Genomic DNA, 17,889 nt, shown 5'->3' on the forward strand with positions numbered 1-17,889 from the left:
AAACCGGCCCCCTCCGCCCCCGGACAGACAGACAGAGCCCCCTGAGCCCCCCACCGGACAGACCGACCCCCTCGGACCGCAGACGGACCGACAGACCGACCCCTCTATCCCGGCCGCACTTCCGCCACGCCCCGGATACGTCATCGAGACAGCCCCGCCCCTTTCCCAGAGGCTCCGCCCGGACAGACAGACAGAGCCCCCTGAGCCCCCCACCGGACAGACCGACCCCCTCGGACCGCAGACGGACCGACAGACCGACCCCTCTATCCCGGCCGCACTTCCGCCACGCCCCGGATACGTCATCGAGACAGCCCCGCCCCTTTCCCAGAGGCTCCGCCCCCAGCCGCTCTTAAAGGCGCCGCGCGGGGTCGCGGAACACGCGGGACGGGAGCGGCCCTGGGGGGGCACCGGCGTTTATTGGGGGAGGGGGAACAACAGACTCGGACAGGAGAAAGTCGGGATCCGGGGCGGTACGGCCCGGGCTGGCAGGTACCGTTAGCAGGGCCACGGCGCCGGTACCGGAGTCTGTGTGGGGGACTTCAGTGCCAGAACGGAGGATGCCGGTACCAGTACCGGGAGCATGGTGCCGGTACCGGCGTCTGTCGTGCCGGTAGGGGGGATATTGGTGGCAGAACGGGGGTCGCCGGTACCACTACTGGGAGCGCGGTGCCGGTACTGGTCCCAGTACCGGGGCTGTAGTGCCGGTACCAGTGGCCCCGATGTCTCTCTTACTTCACCTTCTGCACTAAATCTGCCAGGTTCAGGGATGTTTTGACGCCTGTGGAGACACGGACGGCGTTAGTGCCCGTCCCCGGGGCAGTGCCCGGTGTCCTGGCCCCGCGTCACCGTCCCGGTCCTGCTGAGCACGGCGGTGACAGCCAGCCCTGCCCTCCCCGCCCCCGGTGGGCTCCGGAGGGAGCCCCAGGTCGGCAGCAGCGCTGAGGGCACGTGGACACAGGGATGGACAATGGATGGACACAGGGATGGACACACGGATGGACACACGGATGCGGTCTGCCTACGGAGAAGCAGGAGGGAAGCGCCTGCTCTAGCCACGCCACGGGAGAACGGGCCGGTTGTGCGGGAGCAGAGCGGTTCGGGCGGTGCCACGGCGGGCACGAGACCCGGCCTGGCCCCGTCCCCGGCAGCCGCGGCTCGGTACATACGGGCAGGCTGGGCTGCGGGGCCACCCCGGCCGCCAGCCGGGCTCTGCTCTTGGCCAGAGTCTGCAGGACTGGACCGTGCAGCGCAGAGAGGAGAGAGAGGTTAGACAGGGCACGGTGCCCCCCGGGGCTGCCCATGGGCACCGAGAAATAATCACCCGCTGCTAATTAACGAGCTGCCCACGCCCCTGCGCGGGGAAAACCTGGATACGGAGCAGGGTGGAGGGACGGGGGGACCGGAGCTACCTTCTCGGGTGACAGAGGACGCCGCGTCCAGGGCCTTGGTGCCGATGTCACCCATCATGTTGTCCACGGCCTGGTGGTGCTTGAGGAAGAAGGGGCGGATGACGTTGTGGTAGATGAGCTGGGAGCCGTTCCAGGGCACTGGGGCCATGCACCACACCAGGAACAGGCACTGCAGGGACAGGAGGGGCTCAGCTGATCCAGCCCGAGGCTGGGCTCACTGCAGGTCCCAGAGTCTGGCCTGGGTGCAGCCCCTCTGATGCCTTTAAGTTTTAGCTTTCATATTTTCCAGATTCTGCACTGCATTGGTGAGTAACTCTGAACTTCATATAAAGTGTCAGCAAGTTCTCCTCACAGCTCAGTCACACAGAACAATCCTTTTCCAGCCCAGAACCAAGGACACCGCTGCAGCTTCAGCCCAAAAAGTGCAAACAGCAGGGAATGGAGGAGAGCAACCTGAGAGGACGGGACTGCACAACCTGGAGCTGTAACTGGACAATTAACCCCATATGGAAACAGACCAAAATTTATACAAGTGTGAAAACTCGTGACCCGGGGCTCTTGCACTGCCCAAGGTGAATCCTTTGAAAGCCTTTTAATAAATCCCTACTTTATTCCTTTAACTCTGCCCGGCTCTGTTCCAGGGAGCCTCTTTGGGCATCTCCACCAGCAGAGCCCACCACACCCAGCTCCTCCCGTCCAGCCCCGGGCAGGAGGAGCCAGCACAGCCCTCACCTTCCCGGCGTAGTAGAAGGGGAACCAGTAGAGAAAAAGGTCAGAGAAGAACTCAGCGATGCTGAAGACGCCGTAGACCACCCAGTACGTGAGCCACATGGTGTCATCCTCCTTGTTGTTGCTCTCGATGGCTTTGATGCTGCGGCAGGACAGGGGAAGGAGGGGAGGACACGGCTGCAGCAGCTCTGGGCTGGGCTCCACCTTCCCAAATCCTCCACACCCCGCGGGGAACCTGCCCGCTGCGCTGGCACGGCCCCAGCCCTTCCAGGAAGGTCTCAAGAGCTTCCCAGCCATAATTGCTTCTTGAGTGAGCAGGGAGACCCTCAGCGAGGGGCGGGGAGCGCTCTCCAGGTGTGGGACAGGTACTTACGAGACGTAGGCAGGGTAGACAAAGCCGATGATGTTGCAGAGCAGGGAAGCGCCGTAGCCGAACATGAGGTACAGCCCCAGGAAAGCCACGGAGCCTGCGGGGGACAGGGGACGGTCTGGAGCCTGCTGCCACCAGGGGAGACCCCTCTGGGTCTGCTGAGCGGGATTCTCATCCCAGAGCGGGAACGGGCGTGTGCCGGGGGGTAACGACCACCCCCCGCTAATTCCGCTGAGGCGCTTGAGGGAACGAGGACCGTGGAGGAGTCCGCTCCTCCCCGAGGGACCCGTGACCCGCTCCTGTCACCGTCTGTCCCCTCCCCTGGCTCAGATGGGACTTTACCACCCCGATCTCGCAGCACTTTCGCCCCTGGAGCGGGGCCAGGGCGGCAGGAACCGGAGACGCTGACAACACGCCCGTGGTCCAAAGTCAAGGCTCCGCTCGTCTCCCCCGGAGCCGCTCGGCATTCCCCGAGCTCCGGCTCAAGGACGAGCCCTGCTCCCGGATCAGGCTCCCGGCACCGAGGAAGGGCTGGCTCCCCTGGGAGCGGCAACCCAACCCCGCTGCCCCGCTGCCACTCAATTAGATCGTTCAATTAATTGTGAGCCGCAGCCTTTGCCCAGCGCTCGGACGCTCGCAGGAGGCTGGAGCAGCGGAGCCTGGGTGGGGAAGGTGGGACAGGGAGATTTTGGGGTGGAAAGCACGGCAGAGCCCCGCTCTCAGCAGGGCTCAGAGGGCAGGGAAACCTCAGGGATACCCGGGATGGAGCCCAGCACCGGAACAAATTCCCAGCAGCAGCAAGAAAGCTGGGAATTAACCTGTCTGTGAGGGTGAGTTAAAGCCCTTGCTCGGGCTCGGAGGGTGGATAATCCCGGCTCTGCTCGCTGCAGCATTCCCGGGCTGAGCTCCGGATCCGGGCACCCACAGCTCCGGGTCTTTCCTGGGAGACGGGCAGGAGCAGCGTGGCTTTGGAGCAATCCCAAAGCTCCCTCCAAGGAGGGCAGGCAGGTCCAGGCAGTGCTGGGTTTCATTCCCCAAGAGCCTTAGAAGGGATTTCACAGGATTTTAACCCCCAGAGAAATTTATGTAACAGCAAAAGCCCAGGGAAAGGCTTTGCTGAGGGAGTCAGAGGTGGTGCTGCCCAGAGGTTGCTCCAAACCCCAGCCCATGGTTCAAACACAAATTAGGGAGGGAGAAATCAGGAATTTTTAGTTCAGCAACAGCTTCTCCTTTCCAGGACAGGGATCCAGAATGCAGAACCATCCCTTTTTGCTGTGTCCACTCTTGCTCTACCCCAGAAGTCCATCACGGCTGAGCCTGACCAAATCCCCAGGATTGTTTTGCTTGGGAGATCCCTGAGTGGCACCACATCCAAACACAACCTGCACACAGCACGTGCTCCTCCTCGGACACTTTTCCCCTCAGAGTGGGAACACCAGCCCAGCTGCAGGTGAAGGGCCAGGAAATCACACCTGGAGCCCAAAGGCTTGCAGGGACACGGGAAACAGGGAAGCCCCGAGCTCCCGCGGGAGGTTTGATGTGAAATCTGGAATTGGAGCACGCGGATGAGGCCAGCTCAAGTTGGCAGAGAGGGCACAGGGCCGAGGGTCAGAGGAGAAGGATCCAGGAGGAGGATCCCTGGGGAGAATCCGGCTGGCTCCTCATTAATGAACAACAGGGATCCGGTTAAAGGCCGGATCCCCACGGTGCCACCTGTGGGACACGGGGACGAGCTCCCATCCCCAGTGCCCGCTCTGAGCCACCACGATCTGGGGGCTCACCCACAATGGGAACCCCCCCATCAGGGCCAGGGGTCTGGAGGGTCTCTCTGCCACCTCTGACACTCGGACCATGCGAGCTTCAGGATTTCGGGGTTTTGTGCCTGCGGAAGGCGAGGGCAGTGCGGTGACAGCGATGTCACCCCAGGCACCCCCAGCCCCCTCCCAGCACGGCCCCGCTCCGCACCCCCAAACCTGCCTGCCCGCCCTCCCCGTACCCCCGTGCTGAGCCCAGAGCCACGCTGAACAGCTGCCAAGGCGCCCCACGATCCGGAGGAGGAGACGACAGAACGGGAGAAGCGGGGAGGCCCCGCGGTACCGGTCGCACCTGTGGCCAGGTAGAGCCGTTGGACGCCGGTACGCGCTTCCAGCTGAGCCAGCAGGTCGCCGATGGGGCCGGGGCTGTGCAGGAAGCGCTCCAGGCGCTGCAGCACGGTGGCCATGGCGGCGGTGCCGATGATCGGGAGCGGCGGCGGCGGCCCCGGAGCGACCCCGACCCCGCGCCCCGGTCAGAGCGGCCTGGGGGCGTGTCCGGGGGGCGTGTCCAGCGGGAGATGGGCGGTGCAAAGCGGAGGGGCGGGGCCAATGAGAAGGCGGGGCGGGGATGAAGGCGGGCCAATGAGGAGAGGCCGTGCGGAGGGCGGGGCGGACGCCGTTGCCATGGCAACGCGCGCAGCGGCCTCATGGCGGCTCGGCCCGGGCCAGGCCCGGCGCTGGCGCTGTCGCTGTTCCCGGTGCTGCTCGCGCTGCTCGTGGTGGCCGCCACCGCCCTTCCGAGCCCCGCCAAGCCCCGCGTCTACCTGAGCAGCTGGGCAGTGCGGGTGGCGGCGGGGCTGAGGGACGCCCGGGCCCTGGCCCGCCGGCACGGGCTGCTCTTCCTGGGCCAGGTGCGGCCTGGGCGGGCCCAGCCCACCCCGTGTGCCCCTGGCCCGAACTTCTTGCTCGTACCCGCCCTTTGTCGCCACTGTTTGTCCCCTTTGTTTGTCCCATGGGCAGGGACATCTTCCCTTAGGCCAAGCCCCATCCAGCACTTCCCCTCAAAGACATCCTGGGGATCTGGGAATGTTGTGCCAGCATCCCCCAACCCCCAGAGCAAACGGCCTCTGATCATGCAGGGGTCAGTGAGGGACCCCCACGGGCACCCAGCCCCTCCCCAGGACTCCACTCTGTCCCCAAGTGACACCTCCTGCTTGTCCTGCACTGCAGTGTTCCATTTACCATCCCGACCCCCTCAGCTGGCACAGGGCTGGCACCGCTGGCCCCTAGAGAAGCTGACAGCAGCTCTTGGTGCCCGCAGGTGATGGAGGGAGAGCCCTTTTATCACTTCAGCCACCGCGGCACCAGGCAGAGAGCCCTGAGCAGGCACTGGGGGTGGCACATGCGGCTCAGCAGGGACCCCCAGGTAGGGAGGAGGGCACGGGGAGCCAGGGGACAGCTGTGGGCAGGCACTGCCCGGCACCCACAGCGCTGCTCCCTGCCCAGGTCCTGTGGTTCGAGCAGCAGACGCTGAAGAGGCGCTCCAAGAGAGGCACGGGCGTGGTGCCCACGGATCCCTGGTTCCCCAAGCAGTGGTACATGGTGAGACCAGGCTCCTGCCCCTCCTAATCCTCACCCAGTCACGGCATGGAGGGGACCAGAGGCGCATCCAGTGCCACCTCCCTGCTCGGCACCAGCCCAGAGGGCACAGGGTTGGCTCTGGATTGTTCTGGGATATCCCCAGTCAGGGAGACCCCAGTCAGGGATATCCCCAGTATCTGGGATATCCCCAGTCAGGGAGCCCCTCTGGTCTCTGTGCAGAATGTGCAGGGAGAAGTTCTTCCTTCTGTGCAGGGGGAATTCCCGGGATCAGTCCCTGCCTGTTCCTCTGGTGCCATTTCTGGGCCCTGCCCTGAGCCCTCCCTGCAGACAGGGACACCCAGGGCTGAGGGTCCCTCTCAAGGCTGAACAGCCCCAGCTCCCTCAGCTTCTCTTTGTCAGGATGCTCCAATCCCTTCCTCAACTTTGTGACCCTCCACTGGACCCACTCCATGTCCTGAGGAGCCCAGAGCAGGGCACAGCACCCCAGAAGTGCCTCCAGGGCTGAGCAGAGGGGCAGGATCCCTCCCTGACCGCTGGCACTGCCCTTCCCGAGACATAAACCAAGATAACACCGGCAGTGATGAGCCAGCACCAGCTCCTCCGAGGTGACCCTGGGCTGCAGATCAAATTTAATCTCTTTTCCAGAACAACGACATCCACCCCGACCTGAACATCCTCACGGCCTGGAGCAGAGGCTACACGGGGCTGGGGGTGGTGCTGACTGTCCTGGATGATGGGCTGGAGAAGGATCATCCCGACCTGGCTGCCAACTACGTAACTATGGGGGGGGGTCCAGGGAGCTGCTCCTGCAGGGAAGGGGGGGTCAATGCCTTCAGCCCAGCCCTGGCACTGTGCAGAGGGAGCTCAGCCTCTCCAGGGCTGGATCCAAGGTTTGGAGCCTCCCGCAGTGCAGTCTCACTGTGAGGAAATGTTAGAACTTGTACAGGCTCTGGAGCCCCCAGAGAGGTGTAATTACAGCAAGCTGCAAAGCCAGTACGGCTGGTAAACCCTCCTGGGCTGCACGGGGAGGGAAAGGCAGTCCTGGGGGTGTGGAACACCAGCCTTTCCGTGGCTCGTGGCTCCTCTCCCGGGGCCACCCAGGGTCACCCTCAGGTGGCTGGCATGCTGGGCTCTGTCTGCTGTGCTGTTTCCACCCCTTTGTGCAGAACCCCAGGGTCACCGAGGTTGGAAAAGGGCTTCAGGATCATCGAGTGCAACCTGTGCCCACCTTGTCACCAGCGCAGAGCACCGAGTGCCACCTCCAGCCCTTCCAGGGCTGGGCACTCCAAACCTCCCTGGGCAGCCCCTGACCACCCTTTCCATGGGGAAATTCCTGCTGCTGTCCCACCTGGCACAGCCTGAGGCTGTTCCCTCTTGTCCTGTTGTCCCCTGGGAGCAGAGCCCAATTCCCCTGGCTGTCCCCTCCTGCCAGGGAGTTGTGCAGAGCCACAAGGTCCCCCCTGAGCCTCCTTTGCTCCAGGCTGAGCCCCTTCCCAGCTCCCTCAGCCCTCCTGGCGCTCCCTTCCCTCTCAGGACTCGGTTTAGCTCCAGCTCCCAGGGCAGCTGGGCACGAAGGGGCCCCGCTGTCCCCAGAGCTGGCAGGCAGTGCCAGCGCCAGGCTCGGTGCCAGGCGCCTGTGCCAAGCTGTCACAGCCCTGCCCGGGCCCTTGGGCTCACGCTGCCACCTCGCTCTGTAACAGGACCCGCTGGCAAGTTACGACTTCAACAGCAACGACCCCGATCCCCAGCCCCGATACAGCGACAGCGACAAGAACTGGTGGGTCCTGCCCAGCTCCCCACACTGGGGGGGGTCAGCTCTGGGGGGGCCGGGGCTGTCCCAGGCCCCCCACCCCTCACAGGGTCACTCTGTGCCCCCAGGCACGGGACACGCTGCGCAGGGGAAGTGGCAGCTGTGGCCAACAATGGGATCTGTGGTGCAGGCGTCGCCTACAACGCCAAAATCGGAGGTGAGAGGTTCCTCCCACAGCAGGGAAGCTGGAAATCAGCTGCAGCCCCTGTGGGGATGCAGGAGCCCAGGGGGGTGCTCTGGGGTGGCCAGGGTGGGTGCTGCCCCGGAGGGTTTGATGCTCAGCCCAACACCCAGCAGGGCAGGCTCAGGCTCTGCCGTGGAAGTGAGGGTGGCAAAGGGGGTTAAAAGCTGGGAGCACTCCCTGGGCTTAATTACAAAAGGCTTAACGAGGAGCTTTGGGAAGGGCTCATGGCAGGGCACAGACCCGTGGGGGACTGATCTCCTTAGGGCAGGGGCATGTGAAAGCTCCTCAAAGCTCTGGGAGGCCGAGGGGGGGCCTGGCAAGGTGTCCCCAGGCCCTGCCCTCGGTGTGGCACGTGCGTGGCTCCTGTCCCCTCGGAGCCACCTCAGCCTCTCCGCGTGCTGCTGCCTCTCGGCCACGGCTGCCTGCCCTCAGGTGTGAGGATGCTGGACGGCTCCATCATGGACATCGTGGAGGCCCAGGCGCTGAGCCTGCAGCCCCAGTACATCCACATCTACAGCGCCAGCTGGGGCCCCGAGGACGATGGCAGGACGGTGGACGGGCCCGGAGTCCTGGCTGCGGCCGCTTTCCACAGAGGAGTCGTCCAAGTAAGCCCAGCCCTGGCCTCGGGGACAGCAGGGACTCGAGGACACCCTGCTCATCCCCCTCTGCTCCTCAACAGGGACGGGGCGGGCTCGGCTCCATCTTCATCTGGGCCTCAGGCAACGGCGGCACCAACTACGACAACTGCAACTGCGATGGGTACACCAACAGCATCTACACGGTGTCGGTGGGCAGCGTGCTGGGGGACGGGCACCGGCCCCTCTACAGCGAGAGCTGCCCTGCCATCCTCACCACCACCTACAGCAGCAGGACCACCAGCAAGGTGCAGATTGTGAGTGCCACAACAGCTCTGGCAGAGCAGCAGCTCCGGGGCAGACGCAGAGCCCAGCACGGGCTGGGCTGGTCCCAGTCCTCCTGAGCTTGGTGTCTGTGTAGAGCCTCAAAAGCTCAAAGGGACCTGAAAGGAGGATTTACTGAAGGTACTCAACCTCAGGCAGCTTTCTTGGAAACAGTCCTGAGACCCTCCTGTCCCCCCAGGTGACCACTGACCTGCACCACCGCTGCACAGACAAACACACCGGCACCTCCGCCTCGGCCCCGCTGGCCGCGGGCATGGTGGCCCTGGCACTGGAGGCCAAGTAAGTGACACTGAGAGGGACACTACCCAGGGATGAGAAAGGGGAGGAGCAGCAGGAAGGTTGGGGTGCAGAGTTGTGGCCTTTCCCCAGGCCATGGGACAGCAGGAGGGCTGTCCCTCTGGAGCTCTCTGCTCCCACTGTGGCACTGAAGGAGGTTGTGGGGGGATCAACTTGGGCACAGACAGTTGCTTTACCCATTCCAGAAGAGCCAAATCTCCCCCTTAAAAATGAACCCCCCTTAAAAATGTCCCCACGCCCTCCTTGCTTCCAGCCCAGCCCTGACCTGGCGTGACCTGCAGCACCTGATCATCAGGGCCTCCAAACCCGCTCACCTGCAGGCAGAGGACTGGGCCGAGAACGGCGTTGGGCGCAGGGGTGAGTGCAGGGCTCGGCCCCTCAAACACCTCCCAGCAGCCCCTGGTGGCACCAAGGGACTCACGGGTCCCTCTCTGGGTGGCACCTGTGTCCCAGTGAGCCACTACTACGGCTACGGGCTGCTGGACGCGGGGCTGCTGGTGCAGGCGGCCACCACGTGGACAGGGACTCGGCCCCAGGAGAAGTGTTCGGTCCAGGCCGTGCAGGTCCCCAGGTGAGGGACAGTGACCCCAGGCCCAGCCTCCCACGGGGACTTGCTGTGCCCACCACAGGCACAGGGACCCCACGGCAGGGGAGGGAACGCCCTCACCTGCAGCTTGTCCTCGGCAGGGACATTGGGTCCAAGCTCACCATCTCCACGGATGTCTCCTCGTGCTCCAAGAGCATCCGCTCCCTGGAGCACGTCCAGGTGCAGCTGTCCCTGAGCTACAGCCGCAGGGGGGACCTGGTGGTGGCTCTGAGCAGCCCCATGGGGACCACGTCCACGCTGGTGACAGTGCGGTAAGGACAGAGGGAGCACTGGGGCGCTCACAGCAGACTCCCAAAAAGGGGCTCACTGGGCCCAAAACTCCTCTGGATCTTTGCCACATGGGAGTGCTCCCTCAGAGCAAGCACAGGGTGACCCTTCAGGTCACAGCCTGCCCCTGCAGGCCCCTGGGCTGGCACTCCCAGCTCTGCTCTCCTCCTCCAGCCCCTACGACACCAGCCAGGACGGCTACAAGGACTGGACCTTCATGTCCACTCACTTCTGGGATGAGAACCCCAAGGGGATCTGGACCCTCCAGCTGGAGAACAGGGGTGATGCCCAAAACACAGGTGGGTGCCCCATGGGGGGTGAGCCCCGTTTTTACTGGGGTCACCCTGTGCTTGGTCATTCTTCCTCCCCCCACCCTTGGATGGGCAATTTGTTGGCTTCTCCTTCCTGGCCATGAGCCCTCCTCTCTTGGCTTTGAGGGTCTCCCCGGCCAGCACAGGACCAGGAGCAGGACACAACCCCAAAGCTTCCAGCCCCTGTCCCTCACCTGGCAGCCCCCTGTCCCTCCTGTGCCCAGGCCAGCTGAACAGCTTCACCCTGCACCTGCATGGCACGGATGAGGACATGCCAGCCAGGCGCTCCGCTGCCACCGCCACCGACGAGTGCCTCAGGAGGGACGAGCAGGGAGCCTGCCAGGGTGAGCGAGGCTCTGGGGGGACAGTGACAACGCTCTGCTCCCCAGGGTCTCACCCCAGCCTCTCTCCACAGACTGTGGCAGCTCCCTGTACACCCACCACGGCTCCTGCCTGTCCTACTGCCCCCCACGTTACTACGGCCGGGCACGGCGTGCCACCCCTAGGGACACTGCCCTTGTGTGTGCCAGCTGCCACCCCTCCTGCTACACCTGCCAGGGCTCCTCGGCCAACAACTGCACGTCCTGTCCCTCCGGCCACACCTTCCAGGACGTCACCCACACGTGCCAGCAGCCCGCAGAGGACTCCCCCAGCCCGGCAGGGCTGCACAGGCACCTGGTGGTTGTCACTGTCGTCGCCTGCAGCAGCCTGCTCCTGGCAGGGGTGCTGTACCCCACCTACCGCGTGGCTTTCCGTGTTGGCAAAGCAGCTCCGTGCTGTCCCCGGGTCAGGAGGACAGAGTGACACCAGCCTGGGCTGCCGCAGGGACAGAGCAGGGATCGTGCCTGCCACCCGAAATAAACCAGTTGTTGTCTTTCCAGCCGCCCCCTCCAAGGGTGATTCCCCTCCCAGCAGTGCCTGGGATGCTCCCACCCCTGTCCAGCTGTGCGGGGGGACAGGGGTGGTGGCCCTCCCACACCCCTGGGGACAGAGCCGTTCCCGGAGGGGCCGCAGCCCTGTGCCCTTTCCCAGGCACAGAGGGACGAGATGTGACTGTCCCCAAACAGCTGCACCCGTGTGGCCACAGCAGGAGCTCGGCCACCAGCTCATGTGGCTTCCAGCAGAGCAGAGGCCAGCCCAGAAGCCCTCCAGAGTCCCCAGTTCCTGTTCACCAGCAGCTTTAGGCCTTAAAAAAGAGCCCCAGGGTGGCCACCCAGTCCACGGGGGCTGGCAGAGGCACAGGGGCAGCTGTGCCCCGGCACACGGCACCCGTGGCACCGGGCACGGATGGGACAGGGAGAGCTGCCAGCTGGGGCCCTCCCGGGGACACCGGCCCCGTGCCAGGACCCTGGACTGCCCCAGGACACTGGGGAGGTGGTTTGTGTGTGCCCCTGCCCCAGCACTGTGTGTTTGCTCAGCTGAAGAGTTCTGGGAATTAAGGCAGAGCCAAACTTTTTTCCAAGCTTATAATGACCCGTGAAAACCTTGGCTGGACCTTACAGAGCACGGGGAGGAGGGAGCCAGGATGGAGCTTTGTCTCCAAAGGCAGGGGCTCTCCTCGAGGGGCACCCCCCGCCCCCAGGGATGAGCCGGCATCCCTGCAAACACCAAGGGAGAGTCCTGGCACAGCCATCCAGCCCAGGCCCGTAGGGTGAGGCTCTGGCTGCCCCCGAGCACAGCTTCCCCAGGCCTTCCCCATCCTGCTCCTCCAGGCTGGCCTAATCCTCAGCGGGCAGATGGCAGGGCTGGAATCGCCGCTGGATCTCAGGGCGAACATCCTCCTGCAAGGGAGAGACGGGGCAGGGAAGGGCTGTGTGCCAGGGCACCTGTCCCCACGTCCCCCTTCCTGTCCCCTTCCCATCCTCACATCCCCCTTCCTGTCCCCATCCCCAAATCCCCTTCCCATTGCTATCTCCACATCCCCCTTCCCGTCCCCATCCCCACGTTCCCTTCCCGTCCCCAGGTCCTACCGCCTGGCCCAGCTGGCCCAGCACCGGGATGAGGCGCAGCAGCTCCTCATCCTCAGGGTCCCCAGCCCACGGTGGCACCTGGATCCAGTTGGCAGCCTGCGGGGGGGACAGGGAGGAGGTTGGACATCCTTGTCTCATTCGGGACACGTGAATCCCCCCGAGAGCAGCGCTGCCCTACCTGGGCAGGGAAGCCCTGCATGGTGTGGTCCAGGGCCACCGTCCTGGCCAGGTCCCTGCCCAGGTGGGTCAGGTCCTTCCAGTAGCAGCCCTGGGAGCAGACACAATCCGACTGGGAGAAGCAGCGCCTGGCAGAGAGACAGAGCCGTGGGGACCCCGCCCTGGCACACAGGGGGTCCCCAGCAGGGCACTGCCAGCACCATCACCTGATCAGCTTCTTCTTGGGGTCCAGCACCTCCAGGAGCTTCTTGGCATAGTCCTTCTTGGCCGTGGTGTAGATGAAGATCTGGCAGAGAGAGGGTGAAGGTCTCTGCATGAGCTGCTCAAGCCCCCCCCCAGGGGTCACCCCACACACCCCAGGGGCTCTGGGTACCTCGTAGGTCTTGGAAAGGCTCTCCAAGAACTCCTGCACGTGTGGACGCAGCTTCACGTGGACCTGGGAGGGAACAGCATCTTGGAAAACCTCCAGCACCCCCATCCTGACAGCAAGGGGAGCCCCGGGGGGGTTCAGCGCCCTCAGCAGGATCCCTCAGCCCCTCACCCACGGGATTTCAGAGCCCCTTCAGCTACAGGGGACATTGGCACAGAGGCCACATGGGGTGGCAGTGAAGAGCCACCTCATCCATGGCCCCAAATCACAGCTCCCCAAGCCCCCCCAGCCTCAACACCCACCTTGTAGGAACTCGCCTGGAAGTCCGTGGTGAAGGTGGCCGTGGCATCCTTCTGCCCGTGGGAGAGCAGGGAGGAGTAGAGCAGGGTCCCATCCTGGGGACAGGGAACAGGGTCAGGGTCAGCCCCAGCCCCTGCAGAGCCCCCCAGACCCCCCCCAGCTCACCAGCTCCAGGACCAGGGTGTGCTGCAGCTTCCTCCGGCCCCTGCCCCTCACAGGGGTCAGGGCCCCGGGGCTCGGCCTGGAGGGGGAAGGCAGAGGGTCAGCACTGCTGGGGGGGCTGTTGGACCCCCCCCCACGTATTGGGGGGCTGTGGGGACCCCCTTCACACTCACAGGCTGGGGGCTGCAGGGACAGCAGGGTCCTGATGCTCCACCTCGGGGAGCCCCGAGAAGAAGGAGCCCCCAGGGCAGGGCGGTGCTGGGGGTCTCGCAGGGTCTGTGGGGCAGAGGGGTCCCGTCAGCACGGCCAGAGCAGCCCCCCTGCCCCGCGCAGGGATCTCCCCGGGCAGGGGTGCGCTCACCGCTTTCCCCGGGGCCGGGACTCCCCTCGGGGCCCCGCCGGACCAGGCGCCCCTTCCCGGGCGTGGTGGGGGAGCTGGGGACCCTCGCCCACCCCCGCGGGACGTGCTCCCCCTCTCTCTGCCGGCTCTCGGCGCGACCACGAGCCGCAGCCCTCGGGGTCGAGAGCCCCTGGTCCTCCCTGGGGGGTTTTTTCGTGCGTGGGGTGGCCCCCAGACCCGCCATGGCTGGGACCCCGGCAGGGACAAACCCCCCTGCCCTCAGCAGCCCCACATTAACCGTGGGGTGGCGGTGGGAGGGAGCATTTTTATAGGGTGGAGGCACCTCTGCAGCTCAAACCAGCCCGGAGCACCTGGAGTCACTCAGAATTTACTGGCACCAGCTGGCCTCAGCAGCCCCACATTAACCGTGGGGTGGCGGTGGGAGGGAGCATTTTTATAGGGTGGAGGCACCTCTGCAGCTCAAACCAGCCCGGAGCACCTGGAGTCACTCAGAATTTACTGGCACCAGCTGGGCTCAGCTCTGCGCCCCCCCCCCCCACCCCCCCCACCCCCCCCGCTGCTCTTTTAGGGTCCCCATCTTATTCCCCGACCTTGGCAGCCCAGGATGCTCCCAGCAGGGGGGCTGTGGGGACCCCCGAGGATGTACCTGCGGCAGCCCCGTCCTGGCTCTGCCCGGGGGGGATCCTCGGCGGTGGCTCCGTGGCGAAGCCCCCGGGCCGGGGGGGCTGCGGGGGGGCCGGGGTGTGCGGGGGCTCCGGGGGCGGGGGGCTGCCGGCCCCCCGGGGCTGCGGCTGCCGCAGGGGGCTCGTGTCACCGCGGCCGAGCTGGGGGTGCCCGCGGGGCAGCCAGAACTGGTACTCGATGCCGGGGTTGGGCTCCTGCAGCAGCGCCTGGGGGGACACGAGCGGGGCTGGCAGGGGCGGTGGCAGCGGGGGTGGCTGTCCCCAGCCCAGCGTCCCCCTGTCCCCACCATCACGTGCAGGTCCTCGTGGGTGGGTCCGGGCGCCTCCAGGCTCTCGGTGCCGTCGGGGGCCCGGCTGTAGGTCAGGAGGGTGCCGGCAGCCTCGTAGGGCCCCGGCCAGGCGATGGCCCAGTCGCCGTTGAGGACGTAGCGCCCGTCACTCGCCATCAGCGCTGCGGGAGGGAGGGCTCCGGTAAACCGAGCCCCGCACGGCCCCCGGGACCCCCGGCCGGGTCCCCACCGGAGGCCTCTCCCGGCGTGGGAGGGCAGCGTGGGCCGGGGAGCCGCGCTCGGGGCTCCGGGAATCCGCGTTCCTGCGGGATCTTGGCTTGGGGCCCGAGCCGCAGCCAAAGCCTGGGGTGTGCAAAGCCAGCCCCGAGCCCCCAAATCCCGGCTGGGATGGGGGAAGGGGCTCCAGCTGCACGGGAAAGGGGACGGGGGTGGGGGTGGAGGTCCCGGTGCTGCAGTGGCCGCTCTGGCCCCGGTCCAGCTCAGCCCTTCCCAAATCGCGGCCGCGGCCTCTGGAAAATTGCCCCGAGCGCTTGCGAGTTCAGTGACCCCGCGATGCTCAAAACAGCATCCGAGGGAGGGAGCGGCACGGCACGACAAGGGACAAACATGGGACAAACATGGGACAGCACGGCGTGACACAGCCACCCCAGCCCTGCCCTGCCCTGGCCTGCCCGCACACGCAGCTGGCACCAGCCTGGGCCAACTGGGAGGGACTGGGACTGACTGGGATGGGGGAAGTTCGGGTCCTACCCAGGTAGTTGCGGCTCTTGTCCGTCACCTTGATGTGGGTGGCCCCGGCCGGGATCTTGGTCACATTCACATATCCCAAATATCCTGTGGGAGGGAGAGGGGGCAGAGTCAGGGCAGAGCCTGGACAGGGCCCAGGGGGCACCACAGGGGGACAGAGAGGGAGGGGATGGGCACAGAGGGGACCCGGGGCTGGGGCATTGACCCAATGTCAGTGGGGGGCCCAATGTGCTGGGACATCAGAGACATGTGGGCACGGGGACTCTGAGTGCCCCCAGCACCCCTGGGGACATAAGAGACCCCCCCACACCCCAGGAGTGACCCCTTTGCAATGAGTTCATCTCCCCAAGCAAAGGGGCTGCTCCGAGCCCCTGTCCCTGCGTGTTGGGGACAGGGAGGGACCAGAGACAGCGACCCTCTGGATGGGGGACAGGGAGAGGGGATGTGACAGCAGGGCACCCAGGCGATGCCTCGGGGACACGGATGGGGACAGGAGGACAGGGGAGCCAAGAGCCAAAGCATTCACCCATGGAGGGGGCCGGGGCAATGGTTCATTCACCGGAGGAGGGGTCCGAGCCCTGGAAGAGCCGGTGCACCAGGACGCACGAGCCGTGGCCGCTGCCGCAGAGGCCGCAGGCGTCGGGGCGCGAGCCCGAGCCCAGGATCCCGTCACAGCCCACGCTCTGTGGGGAGCCCAGACACCCCCTCAGCGCGGGGTCTGGGGGTCCCGGGGGTTCTGGGGGGGTCCCGGCCCTGCGCACACCCACCAGGCAGCGCCCGCCGACGCACAGGTCCGGGGAGCCGGGGCTGCAGCGGGTGCCGTCCAGCACCCGGCCGAAGCTGTAGTAGAAATTGTGCCCCTCGGCCAGGCAGTTGAGGTCGCAGAGGTTGGGGGCTGCCAGAGCAGGGCGAGAGGGGATTGGGGTGATGCCGGGGACAGCCGTGAGCCCCCGGTGATGCTGTCACCACGCCGGGACTCACCTCCGTGGAAGGGCACCCAGCGGTAGCGGGCGGAGGTGCCCAGGACGGGCCGGTTGTCGTAAAGGGAGCACTGCATGGCCCGAAAGGGCACGGAGCCGCTGGGGCAGCCCTGTGGGAGCACCGGGATGGAGCCGGGGGGCCGCCATGGGGAGCGGGGACAGCCCCGTCGGTGCCGTGGCGCTCCTGGCACTCACCTGGAGCTGGCAGAGCCGGTACTGCCGCGGGTCCCCCGTGCACGGCTGCTCCTCGCTGGTCCTGCGGTGACAATGACAGCACGTGTCCCCCACAGCTGCAGGGCCACAATGCCACCGAGCCACCACAGGGGTGGTGCTGCCTGGTGGCACCAGGCCTTGGGTGCTGCTGCTGGCCCAGGGGCACACGAGGCGGTGACAAGGCTGTGCCGTGGGATTTGGGTGCCACATGGGGTTTGGGAGCTGGGGACACCCTGGGGTGGGGGGGGGTCTGTGCTGCCCATCCCCCACTGACCTCAGGCACCTCCGGCTGCGCAGGGCGACGCCGTCCCCGCACGAGCTGGAGCAGGAGCTCCAGGGTCCCCAGGACCCCCAGGTCCCCTGGGGCCGAGCAGGGGCCGGGGGCTCGGGGACCCTCGCTGGTGTCCCCAGGGCTGGGTCCTGCATGAGGAAGGTGATGGTCAGCGCTGGGGGTGGGATGAAAGAGCCCGGGGGGGCCCCAGCCCCCCCAGCTGCCCCCAGCCCCCTCACCTGTGCCGTGCCCACCAGGCTGAGCCAGGCCAGCAGCAGCAGCCGCCAGGACCTGCGGAGCAGAGCCCTGAGCCATCCCCAGGGACAGGAGGGTGGCACCGAGCTGTCCCCCAGCCCAGCATCGCTGCCGAGGCGGGGCCACCGCCGAGCCCCCTCGGGGACCCCAGCGAGGGGCACGGGAGTGAGGCGGGGGCCAAGCCCAGACCCAGCGCGAGGGTCCCCAGGGAGGGGATGCGGGGTCTGGTGCCACCCAGGCGGGTGGGGGACACGCCATAGGCGATGCTGGCTGGTGACACAGGGTAGTGACATAGCGTGGGTGACGCCGTGTCCCCCACACGTGCCCACGCAGCCCCGGGACGGGCGACGGCCCCGCCGCCCCCAGGGCCCCGCGGCGGGCGCCGGGCCGGGATCGCTGCCTGCCGGGGCAGGACCAGACCTGCACGCCGGGGCTCCGCGTCGCTCCCCGATCCGGATCCGGCCCCTCCGTGGGGCGAGCAGGGTGGGGGGCAGCGGGAGGCCCCCACAGCGCCCGATCCTGCAGCACCCCAAAGCGCCCAGCCCGGCGGTGAGGGAGGTGCCGGGGGGGTGCGGGGGGTGCGGGGAGTGCCGGGGTCCCGTTCCCGTGTCGGGGAATCCCCCGGCCGAGCTGGTCCCGTCCCGCCGCGCGGCTCCCACGGCGACCGGGGGATCGCGGGTGGCCACCGGCAGCGCCCGGCTCTGGGTCCCCCCAGCAGGACAGGGGAAGGGCTTGGGGGTCGCGCTGCCGCCGCTCCGGGGGGGGGTATTTGGAGCGTCCGAACCCCACCGAGGCTCGGGCGATGCCGGGTGGGTGATGCCCAGACCCCGCTGGCAGCGCGGGGGGCACC

At 66.6% G+C, this 17,889-nt stretch overlaps 4 protein-coding genes across 13 annotated transcripts in view; 1 reads left to right on the forward strand and 3 right to left on the reverse strand.

The window, feature by feature from the left end:
* Window positions 1-285, reverse strand: part of CUNH19orf25 (chromosome unknown C19orf25 homolog) — a 1,932-nt gene extending 1,647 nt beyond the window's left edge. The window contains exon 1 of one of the 10 annotated variants that reach the window (XM_041481400.1): window positions 260-285. The gene's annotated coding sequence lies outside the window, so the exon portion shown is untranslated. Of the gene's footprint in view, window positions 1-54; window positions 147-213 lie in introns of those variants that run through there. The other 9 variants (XM_041481382.1, XM_041481409.1, XM_041481428.1 and 6 more) reach the window with 9 other exon arrangements.
* A 110-nt stretch (window positions 286-395) lies between these two features.
* Window positions 396-4,822, reverse strand: REEP6 (receptor accessory protein 6). Its single transcript, XM_041481341.1, has 5 exons — window positions 4,615-4,822; window positions 2,512-2,605; window positions 2,142-2,280; window positions 1,410-1,578; window positions 396-778 (listed from the first exon to the last, which is right to left on the reverse strand). The coding sequence occupies exons 1-5, from the start codon at window positions 4,727-4,729 to the stop codon at window positions 729-731; spliced, it is 567 nt and encodes a 188-aa protein (XP_041337275.1). The 5' UTR covers window positions 4,730-4,822; the 3' UTR covers window positions 396-728.
* Window positions 4,823-4,954: 132 nt separating this feature from the next.
* Window positions 4,955-11,142, forward strand: PCSK4 (proprotein convertase subtilisin/kexin type 4). The gene is made up of 15 exons (XM_041481032.1): window positions 4,955-5,173; window positions 5,584-5,688; window positions 5,769-5,864; window positions 6,510-6,638; window positions 7,565-7,641; window positions 7,743-7,831; window positions 8,291-8,463; window positions 8,538-8,750; window positions 8,957-9,057; window positions 9,329-9,432; window positions 9,529-9,646; window positions 9,763-9,933; window positions 10,124-10,248; window positions 10,485-10,604; window positions 10,676-11,142. The coding sequence occupies exons 1-15, from the start codon at window positions 4,970-4,972 to the stop codon at window positions 11,062-11,064; spliced, it is 2,214 nt and encodes a 737-aa protein (XP_041336966.1). The 5' UTR covers window positions 4,955-4,969; the 3' UTR covers window positions 11,065-11,142.
* An 836-nt stretch (window positions 11,143-11,978) lies between these two features.
* ADAMTSL5 (ADAMTS like 5) lies at window positions 11,979-17,877 on the reverse strand. Its single transcript, XM_041480901.1, has 18 exons — window positions 17,024-17,877; window positions 16,788-16,933; window positions 16,496-16,556; window positions 16,302-16,410; window positions 16,088-16,215; window positions 15,880-16,003; window positions 15,324-15,407; window positions 14,571-14,734; window positions 14,247-14,490; window positions 13,601-13,825; window positions 13,413-13,515; window positions 13,243-13,318; window positions 13,080-13,172; window positions 12,781-12,843; window positions 12,614-12,726; window positions 12,409-12,535; window positions 12,231-12,326; window positions 11,979-12,041 (listed from the first exon to the last, which is right to left on the reverse strand). The coding sequence occupies exons 1-18, from the start codon at window positions 17,330-17,332 to the stop codon at window positions 11,979-11,981; spliced, it is 2,328 nt and encodes a 775-aa protein (XP_041336835.1). The 5' UTR covers window positions 17,333-17,877.
* Window positions 17,878-17,889: the final 12 nt, after the last annotated feature.

Source organism: Pyrgilauda ruficollis, unplaced genomic scaffold (genome assembly GCF_017590135.1).
Source record: "Pyrgilauda ruficollis isolate IOZ18807 unplaced genomic scaffold, ASM1759013v1 scaffold115, whole genome shotgun sequence".
Classification (NCBI taxonomy): Eukaryota; Metazoa; Chordata; class Aves; order Passeriformes; family Passeridae; genus Pyrgilauda; species Pyrgilauda ruficollis.